The sequence below is a fragment of the Columba livia genome, unplaced genomic scaffold (assembly GCF_036013475.1).
Source record: "Columba livia isolate bColLiv1 breed racing homer unplaced genomic scaffold, bColLiv1.pat.W.v2 Scaffold_299, whole genome shotgun sequence".
Taxonomy (NCBI): domain Eukaryota; kingdom Metazoa; phylum Chordata; class Aves; order Columbiformes; family Columbidae; genus Columba; species Columba livia.
This window is the reverse complement of record NW_027043336.1, coordinates 90,582-100,817: the sequence shown is the minus strand read 5'-3', so window position 1 is coordinate 100,817 and position 10,236 is coordinate 90,582. Positions and strand designations below refer to the sequence as shown.

The 10,236-nt window shown below is 51.9% G+C and overlaps 1 protein-coding gene across 1 annotated transcript; it reads left to right on the top strand.

Annotated features, from left to right (window-relative positions):
- The first annotated feature begins 2,543 nt into the window (after window positions 1-2,543).
- Window positions 2,544-3,678, top strand: LOC135578064 (olfactory receptor 14J1-like). The gene has a single exon (XM_065048253.1). It carries the CDS (start codon window positions 2,544-2,546, stop codon window positions 3,474-3,476), a length of 933 nt encoding a protein of 310 aa, XP_064904325.1. The 3' UTR covers window positions 3,477-3,678.
- The last annotated feature ends 6,558 nt before the right edge of the window (window positions 3,679-10,236 follow it).

The window sequence follows — 10,236 nt, the reverse complement described above, 5'->3', positions numbered from 1 at the left end:
AGGACAACATGTTTCTTCACAGGCCTTTTTGGCAGAGATGATCGCCATAGCCAAGGAGACAAAGACTTGGGTTCTCTTGGCAACATCAAGGACCACCACACCAGCCTGTGGTGCACGCTCACCATGAACAAGGCAGCTGCACACGGGGCTGCATGAGGAGGAGCGTGGGGACCCAGACACCTGCAGTTCTCATCCCATTCTGTTCAGCACTGGTGTGACCCACACACACGGGTGTGTGCCAGTGCACGGCTTCCCAGTTTGGAGCAGCAGGGAGGAACTGGAGAGTGCAGGGCTGTGCCAAGGCAGGTTCAGCACCTTGTGCACATGGTGTGGGGTGCTGAGGGACCTGGGCTGCTTTGGCCCAGCAGTGCTGGGGAGGCTGCAGCAGTGCAGGAGTAGCCTGAGAGTGCTTGAAGGGTGGTTTCAGAGGTGGTGGAGGTTTCTTCATAGTGGGAAAGAGCATGAGAAAGAAATAATGGCCCAAAGTGCAGCTGGGGAGGCCCAGGCTGGACATGAGCAGAAAGGAATGTGATGGAAGGGCAGTGCTGTGGTGGAGCAGGTCAGCAGAGGGAGTCTGCATCAGCCCAAGGCTTTGTGCTTCAAGGACCAGCTGGGGAGGATGGAGAGATCTCAGCAAAGGAAGGAAGATGCTCAGACTTGTCCCGCTGATTAATGAAACACATCCAGGTTTACTGACCATCAGAGATACCTTTACTTTGCTTTTCCTGAACTGCCATCTCAGCCTCCAGTTTTCTGCTCTGACTGACCGTGGGGTCAGTTCCTCACTAGTGTTTCTCAGTGGGACTGATTAACATTACAAGAAACTTTGGAGTCTGAATCTAACTTTGACTTCTTGAGAAGTTTCTTCAACTCCTCCAGGGTCTGAGGTCCATGGACTCAGCACAAAACCCACCAGAGACGTCATTAAAGCACCTTGGGCTGCTCCTGTGCTGCTGAGCTGGGCTGGGCTCCTGGGACACAGGGAGCTCATGGCAGCGGCAGCGCTGCAGAGAGACAGCTCTGCCCAGGAGCAGCTCCTCTGCACACGCAGCAGGGCTGAGGGCTCTGCCTGGGGATCTTGGGAGACGAGCAAGGCAGAGAGAGATTAAAGGTGGTCAGGACTGGGAGGATGACTGAGAGCTCCCTGGAGGAGAAACCTTTGCAGCCCTCGCCATGGTAAGTCTCTGGGTGCAGGGCAGTGCAGCTGTAGCTCCTGGAGGCATCTCCTGAAACCGGCACAGGCACAGCTTGTGGGATCTGTAAGGACGAGGCTCTTGTCAGGCCATGTTGAACAGCTGTGAAGCCGGGTGAGCACCCAGGGGTGCCCACGGCTGTCCTGCAGAGCAGGGTCCCTGCACCCCAGGGCTGTGCCGGGCAGGGACTCTGCCGCCTGCCAGGGTCAGCGCTCAGCCTGCCCGGGAGATCCCATGGCAGCAGCTGTGGGTGGAAGGAGCGACCCCCAGCAGGGCAGGCAGGAAGCTTGTGGGGTTGAAGGGGGCTGTGTGGGTCAGGGCTGCTCAGAGCTCCAGATCCCCCCACAGACATGGCAGAGGGTCCTTCTGAACAACAACATCGAGACAGGAACAGCTGCAAGGGAAGGAGTCTGTGCTTCCAGTTTTCCACTCTTGCTCGTCTGGGTGTGCAGTGGGAGATGGGGATTTATTTCTCTCTTTGGAGCAGACACTGAGACCCCAGTTCTCGTTAGGACTGGTCTGAGCTGCTCCTGAGCCCCTGCACACACAGAGCTGCCCCTGGGCAGTGCCAGGAGGTGTGAGCAGGACAGAGCTGAGCACACAGCGGGTGGAACGGGGTCTGTGACACCGTCAGGGAGCAGACCAGGGACAGACACACAGCTGCAGGCAACAGAGACATGGGCAGGGAGAAGGAGCTCCTACCAGATATGCCAGGGACAGGATTTTGGAAACCCCCTGCAATCCCCTGCAGTGCAGACACATTTCCCAGTGCAACCCCTGGTCTCCTCTCCTCCCCAGCAGACCCTCTGCCCCAAAGCCATGGGGTCCAGGTCACGAGTCTCCACCTCAGCAGCTGGACCTCCAGGTGAAGGGTTCCTGGAACGGGGTACTCAAATAAGGTGCTAAAAGTACTTGCTCTCCAGTGTCATTATGTGAGTGGCAGCAGCACAGCCGGGTAAGGAGAAGGTTCCACAGCATGCCCGTCTGCCTTTCTGTCCTTGCTTTATTTCTCGGGAACACTGCAGAGTTCTTCCTTGTTTGTCCACCTGTCCCTGGTGCTCTTGCTCTCTGGGGTTGGGGTGGGAGTGTGGGTCAGTTTTTGTTCTGACACCAGTTCAGTGGATCTTGCCTCACAGGTTTGTTCATGGAAACCAGATGCCCAAGCTGCATTTTAAACTGGGATGAACAGTTTCTCTCAGTTAGTAGAAAGAGAGAATGAGCTGAAACATCCCTCCATCAAGGAGGGGGTTTTCCATGAGAAACAGCCTGTTTATTTTCCCCGGAGAAGTCTCCTCTAATTTGTCACTGTCTTTTCCTCCTATGACAGGTCCTCATGCCCACAGGCAGCCAATGTCCAACAGCAGCTCCATCACCCAGTTCCTCCTCCTGCCGTTCGCAGACACACGGGAGCTGCAGCTCTTGCACTTCTGGCTCTTCCTGGGCATCTACCTGGCTGCCCTCCTGGGCAACGGCCTCATCATCACCACCATAGCCTGGGACCAGCACCTCCACACCCCCATGTACTTCTTCCTGCTCAACCTCGCCCTCCTCGACCTGGGCTCCATCTCCACCATTGTCCTCAAGTCCATGGCAAATTCCCTCTGGGACACCAGAGCCATTTCCTATTCAGGTTGTGCTGCGCAGGTATTTCTGTCTTTGTTTCTCATTTCAGCAGAGTTTTACCTTCTCACCATCATGTCGTACGACCGCTACGTTGCCATCTGCAAACCCCTGCACTACGGGACCCTCCTGGGCAGCAGAGCTTGTGTCCACATGGCAGCAGCTGCCTGGGCCACTGGGTTTCTCTATTCTCTGCTGCACACGGCCAATACATTTTCACTGCCCCTGTGCAAGGGCAATGCCCTGGGCCAGTTCTTCTGTGAAATCCCCCAGATCCTCAAGCTCTCCTGCTCACACTCCTACCTCAGGGAACTTGGGCTTCTTCTGGTCAGTGCCTGTGTAGCTTTTATGTGTTTTGTGTTCATTGTGGTGTCCTATGTGCAGATCTTCAGGGCTGTGCTGAGGATCCCCTCTGAGCAGGGACGGCACAAAGCCTTTTCCACCTGCCTCCCTCACCTGGCCGTGGTCTCCCTGTTCCTCAGCACTGCCGTGTTTGCCTACTTGAAGCCCCCTTCCATCTCCTCCCCATCCCTGGATCTGGTGGTGTCTGTTCTGTACTCAGTGGTGCCTCCAGCAGTGAACCCCCTCATCTACAGCATGAGGAACCAGCAGCTCAAGGATGCACTGAAGAAGCTGCTTCAATCCGTCTTTCAGCAGCAATAAGCTGACCACGTCTCTTCACAAGTGATTTCCAGTCTATCTGAGGAACCTCCTGTGCCTTGGGAATTTTGCCTGTGGTAATTCCATTGCTCTGGTAAGATCTGCATGCACTCCACTTCTCCAGAGCTATGAATCCAGTCTGTCTGACACAAGGGTCTTTGCACACATGTTTGGTGTGATGGTACAGCTAGTCTCTCATGTCACAGCTCTGTAATAAAAAGGATTCCCTCAATGCAGTGTCTGCAGTTGGGCTCTTCTTGCAAAGCTGAGGTCAGGAACGGGCTGAAGAGATTGTCCCTGTGAGGCCGTGCTGCAGTGCTGATGTTCTCCAGGGGCTGAGGGAAGGAGGGCATGGGGTGATGTGTTTGGGAACAGACCTGAACTGAGCTTTCACTGTGGCCTCTCTGATCAGTCACTTCCAGCACGGGCTGCTCACTGCAGGTTTATGAGTGAATTTTGCTGCTCGGCCATTTCCATTCTCCTCCTGGCCCAGTGCCTGCGCTGGGGAACTGACAGCCCTACTCAATCTCTCTCCTCTTCCAGATTCTGGAGAAAGAATATCTGCAAAACCCCACGTGGGATGCAGATAGAGCTGGGCAGGTTCCAGGACCTGGAAAAGCCTGTCTCGAGTAAAAGGAACAGAAGGGGGACAGAGCACAAAGGGATGTCATGGAGATCATCCAAGAGAAACTGTTCTCACACCAAATACACCCTTTCTACTCTGTGCCTGCACAGTGGGTCCGTGGCACCATGTGTGGGCCAGCAGTGCTGGGCCGGCACAGAACAGGGCAGTGACAGAGGCCAGGAAGCAGCTGCCAGGGGGCGACCACCTGAAGTTGGTGACTGCAAGACAAGAGAAAGAGAAGAGCTTCAGTTGCTGTGTTAGAGCCTAAGACTGAACAAGGAAAATGCAGAGCTGCTGTTCAACGAGGACAGTGACCTAACGAACAGCAAACGCCACTGGGCCTGAGGGACTCAATGCTTTCTGTGCGTGAGGCTTTACTGACCAGGTCTCCCAGGCCCAATGAAGGGCTTCAAAGAGAAGGAGAAGGAGGAGAGCACGTCTTGGCAGGAACATCAGGAAATCCCACAAGTGCCAGTTTCTCCCCCTTTAGAGGACTCATCCTGGCAATGGCACAGGCTGGGGGCTGCCAGGCTGGAACAGCCCTGTGGGAAAGGTCTGGTTATGTTCAGACAACCAATGTCTGCCTGGATAGGTGCACTTGTATTCTATTGGTTTTGATAAATTAAAAAAAAAAAAAAAAGGCAAAAAGGGCATTTCCAGGAAGTGTACTAATGGCTGGAGAAGAAATATCTTCCCCTGTACTTCTAGTACCACTATTCATTATATAATCTCCCTCGTCATTCATCAGTTTCCACCTCTCCCAATTAAAAGCCCATGTCTAAGGACATCTTTCCCGCTGCTCTCAGGTTTCCTCCTCCACTTGCTCTTTGTGTGTTCAGTTACATTTCAACTGTCTGGTTTCTGCTTCGAGCTTCAGAGAGTTAGAAATTTTCAGATGTCTAATTAACTTTTCAGTCAACACCTTAGTTGTTTTTATAGATATCCTTTCCTTTCTTTGTCTAAAACTGTTCTTGTACAGGTGTCTCTTGTGGATGCTGGACCTCATCAGATCCAGCTTACACACACAGCTGAGGAAAGTGTTTTGCTGTTTATTGAACTGTGCAGTGTTTGCCCAGGAGAGCAGGTGGAGCTGGTGCACAGGAGCTGCAGCATCTCCTGCAGAGCTCAGTGGAGAAGTCTGATGGAGGAAAAGTGATGCAATCTCTGGTGGCCAATGAGGGAACCGGCAGACTGGGGGTGGGGGTGAGGAGCCAGGTTGTCCATACAGTGTCCAGCCTCAAGGACTGTTCTCCTGCCTGTCCAGACGTCTTCAGGAGACCCTCGGGATCAATGTCCAGTGTAGAATGCTGCTGTCACTTCTTCCATACACTGAAAAATGATAGAAAATACCCTGGAAAGAAAAACCCTCCTTTATGAAATCTTCTTTGAAATCTACATCAGCAAGTGTCCCATTGAAACCTCTCCAGTTAGTTCTACAAGTCTGGAAGATTTGAAGGAAATTACAGAAAGAAACATTGCTCGTTAGGGCTTTCTGTGTTTTAATGAGCCCCGTGGTGTATTTGGTGCTGAGTCCATGAACCTCAGATACCAAGGACAGGCTGAAGAATCTGCTCAAGAGTCCAAGTCAGAACAAACTCCAAAGTACCTTGAAGCATTAATGGGCCCCACTGAGGGCTGTTCCTGACAAAGCCTCCCCAGGGACTCGTTAGAGCAGATAATTGGAGGCAGTGATTGCATCAGGCAAAGGCAAAGTGCAGCAGCTCTGATGCTGAGAAAGCCCTTGGTTTGTCTGATGAAGGACAATGGCCAAGCCTTGAGCCCCTGCCCCTGGGAAGGGAGATCCTGTCCCTCACAGGTGGGTCAGGGCTCTTCCTGGGGCTGTGGGGAGTGCGATGCCCAGTGCAGGGCAATGGTGTGACACTCCCTGAGGCTGCAAGGAGGCAATGGGGTGCCATGGCCATGACAACCATGTGTCTCCTCTCAGACCTCGGTGGCAGGGACATCAGCCATAGCCAGGGGGACAAAGACCTTGGCTCTTTCAGGGACATCCAGCCTTGCCAGTGCTCTTGGCCATGTCCACCATGGTCCATCCTGCACTGTGGCAGAACTCTGGCTGTTTCCCCACAGGCTGAAGACACCCCATGCGGTTCCCCACCTTGTTCTCAGCCCAATGTGTCCCCAGCTGTGCTGCTGTCTCTCCATCCGCACCAGCTGTTCCTTGAAACACAAAGCCATGGCTGATCCAGAGTCCCTCTGAATGACCACAGCACTGCACTCAGAATGACATTTCTTTATCCTGAGCTCCACTCTGGACCTCCATAGCTGCAGTTTCTGATGGTTTTCCTTTCTCATGCTGTTTCCCAACAACAACAAAAACATTAAATATTGACACCATCTTGGAAAGTGATTTTCAAATTTTCTGAAGCTACTACTGCCCTTTCTTGTCATGGTTTTACCACAGCCACCAACCAAGACCATGAGAGCTGCTCACATCCTGCTCCCAGTCCCCAGGTGGGATAAGGGAGAGAAGTGAATGGGAAGGGAGAAACTTGTGGGTTTAGACAAAAAATTAATAAGAAAATAAAAATAATACACTACTACTAATAATATACTTATACTAAGATATACATAAAGTAAAATATATGACACTCAGTGCAACCCCCACATAACTCCCATTGTGCTGAACAGGCAGCCCAAAAGAAGAGAGCACCCTGGTCCTGAACAGCTGATCCCAGCAAGAGAAAGTACGAGTGCAAAAGGCAGAGAGGCCCAAGGGCCAACTGAAAATCAGCAAAACATCGTAAAACTGAACTAACACTGAACTCCCAATAGAATGGAACTTCCGAACAGAGCTAAGTAAAGTAGCCAGAAAACCAAAACTAACTGGCTGGAAAAGGCATCTCCAGCTTTATACCGAGCATGACAGTAATTGTAGAGAATAGCTTGTTGATTGACCCGGATGTCAATCAAGGTGCTGTCCTGTCAGTTCCCTCTCCTGCCAATTTGCACCTGCAGCTGGACTCCAGAGAAGTCCTTGGTTTCACTGACAATAGTCAAGGTAAGTTAAATAGAAATAGATAAATTAAATTAAGAAAATATACTCAGTGCTATCCCCCGTGTAACTCCAGTCACACGGAGCAGCCAGTCCTGCAGAAGGGAGCACCTTGGTCCTGAACAGCCCATCCCAGCAAGAGAGAGCAAAAGGGCAACAGGCAGAAAGGCCCAAAGGCCAGCGGCAAAATGGCAGAACGGCAAAAGGCCGAACGGACATCGAACTCCTGACAGAATGAAACTTCTGAATGGAACTGACCAAACCAGCTGGAAAACCCAAAGTAACGGATGTAACAAGCCCTAAAAGCTGGCTCCAGCTTTAGACTGAGCATGGCGCTAATCATAGGGAATATTTCATTGATAAGCCTGCATGTCAATCCAGGTGCTGTCCTGTCTGTGTCTCCTCCTCCTCCTGCCAATCTGTATCCACAGCTGGATGGCCGAAGGAGTCCTTGGTTTCCCTGACAACAGCCAAGATATCAGTGAGTTCTGACATTCCTTTCATAGCAAATGGCAAACACTGTAAAGGTGCTAAAAGACAAAACGAACTCTATCCCAGAGAAGGAACAGCGTTATCTCATTATTCTCATAGTAAATCTAAACAAAAGACTGTACTAGTTGTGAAGGAGAGAGGTTCAAAATGCATGAAGAAAATTAACTCAATTTCAGTATAAACAGCACGTTTCCTCAGGCTCCCCTTCAGCAGGCTAAAGAAGTTTGGGTCTCTCAACATCTCCACACATGACCCAGACTTTCTCTGGCCATACGACAGCTCCTCCCGTTCCTCCAGAATGGGTAACCTCACACTGGGACACACGGCTCCAGATGTGACCACACCAGTGCTGAGTCACGATGGGCAATAACTGCCCTTGTCTGGGTGGCCACGCTCCTCCCAGTGCAGCCCAATGTGCTCATGGGCATGTTCCTGTTTAACACCACTGAGAACTGGCTGAACATCCAGGCTCAGAGGGTTGTGACCAGTGGCACAAAGCCCAGCAGGACGCACCATGAGGAGCACTGAAGGACACCATATCCCCACCCAACATCTCCTCCTACAGGTGTCTCTTGGGTCCTTGGAACCACCTCAGTGCCAAGGGGGAGAGCACTGCCTGTATGGGGTGGAGGAGATGGGGTCTGGAATGAGGGTCCAGGGGCAGTTTCTCCTGGTTGTTCATGCAGCAACAAGCTGGGCTGGATATTTGGAGAGAGGAACTGTTTCTAAGGGCGTCCAATGGACTTGGGGATGGTCTAGATGCATTCAAGGACCTTTATGTCCTTGTTGTAAAAATATGTGGGGCCCAGAACTGCACACAGAACTCAAGGTGAGGCTGCACCAATGCTGAATACAGCAGCATAGTCACCTCTTTTGACCACATGGCCGTGCTGTGTTTGATGCACCCAGGATGCCGTTTACCATCTTGACTGTTGGGGGACAGTGTTGCCTCCTATTGACCCTGTGGCCAAGCATCATGCCAGATCCCTTTCTGCAGGGCTGCTCTCCAGCCGCTCTCTCCCAATCTACACTTGCACTCAGTGTTACTCCATCCCAGGTGAACAATCCAACTCTTGGACTTGTTCAATTTCATGCCAAGTGCTGGGTTCTGCACTTGGGTCACAACAACCCCAGGCAGCACTATGGGCTCAGGGAAGAGCGGCTGGAAATCTTCCCAATGGAAAAGGCCCTGGGGGTGTTGATGGACAGTGACTGAACATGAGCCAGCGTGTGCCCAGGTGGCCAAGAAGGCCACCAGCATCCCATCATGCATCAGGAATAGTGTGGCCAGCAGGACCAGGCAAGTGATCATTCCTCTGTTCTTGGCACTGGTGAGGATGCACCTCAAATCCTGTGTTCAGTTTTGGGCCCCTCACTACAAGAAAGACCTTGAGGTGCCGGAGTGAGTTCAGAGAAGGGCAACAAAGCTGCTGAGGGCTCTGGAGAACAAGTCAGATGGGGAGCAGTGGAGGTAACTGGCGCTGTTTTGCCTGGAGAAAAGAAGGCTGAGGGGAGATCTTATTGCTGTCTACAGCTACCTGAAAGGAGGTTGGAACATGGAGGGTGTTGGTCTGTTCTCCCATATGGTAATTGGAGAAGGAAAGGAAACAGCCTGAAGTGGCACTTGGGAAGGTTCAGTGTGGATATTAGGAAAAATTTTGTCTTGGAAGAGTTTGTGAGGCATTGGAACAGGCTGCATAAGGAGTGGTTGAGTCACCATCCCTGGAGGTCTTTAAACTACATATAGATGATGTTCTTAGGAATACGGTTTAGTGCCAGAGTTGGGTTAATGGTTGGACACAGTGATCCTGAGGGTCTCCTTCAACCTAAATGATTCTGTGATCTCATTGGGATGAGAAACATGGTGAGGCAGCTCTCCCAGATGGAGTACTGATATGGATGGATGGATGGATGGATGGATGGATGGATGGATGGAGAGATGGATTGGGACAGAGAGGAGGATCAGCCTATCAGCCTAAGGGCTGGGGCCAGCCATGGCATGATGGAAGCAAGGCCAGCCCCACTTTGTCCCCTGCTCTTGTTTCCAAGAGGTCCTTTACACCCGTTGGTGTCAGCCCTGCTGTGCCAGCCCCTCTCACCAGCACACGACTCCTGGCCAGGAGCTCTTCATGCTGCTCCTGCTACCGCAGTGACAGAGCAGCCTGCCCTGAGCTGGGGAATGCAGAAATAGGCTTCTGTGGGTCATTCATTCTCCTGTTGAAGCACAGAGCACAGGGAGCAGGCTGTGGTGCCTGGAAACCACAGCGAGACAGTCCAAGGCAGATCACTGAAGGTCCTTCACCATCTCCAGGAACACTGGGCACCCACAGATGGACACTCAAACCAGCACCATGACGTAACATGGTGCCCCATGTCCTCCCCTGAGCCATGAAAAACACAAGTACGGCAGCATGGCCTTGTGGGGGAAATTTATTCAGGCTGACCACAGCTTTGGAAGAAGAGCCCAAGCTTCAAATACTGAGAACAAGGAAATCCCCTTTTGTGGGCTGTTTCAAAAAGATGGCCCCAATTTCAGAAATACAGTGATTTCAAAATGGGTCCACACCTGTGTTACAGAGAAGTGACACAGGACATCAGCTGCACCAGGGCCCCAGAAAGAGGTAGACAGGCCT

Coding starts and splice junctions, on each gene's coding strand:
- LOC135578064 (XM_065048253.1), top strand. CDS start 2,544: ATGTCCAACAGCAGCTCCATCACCCAGTTCCTCCTCCTGCCGTTCGCA.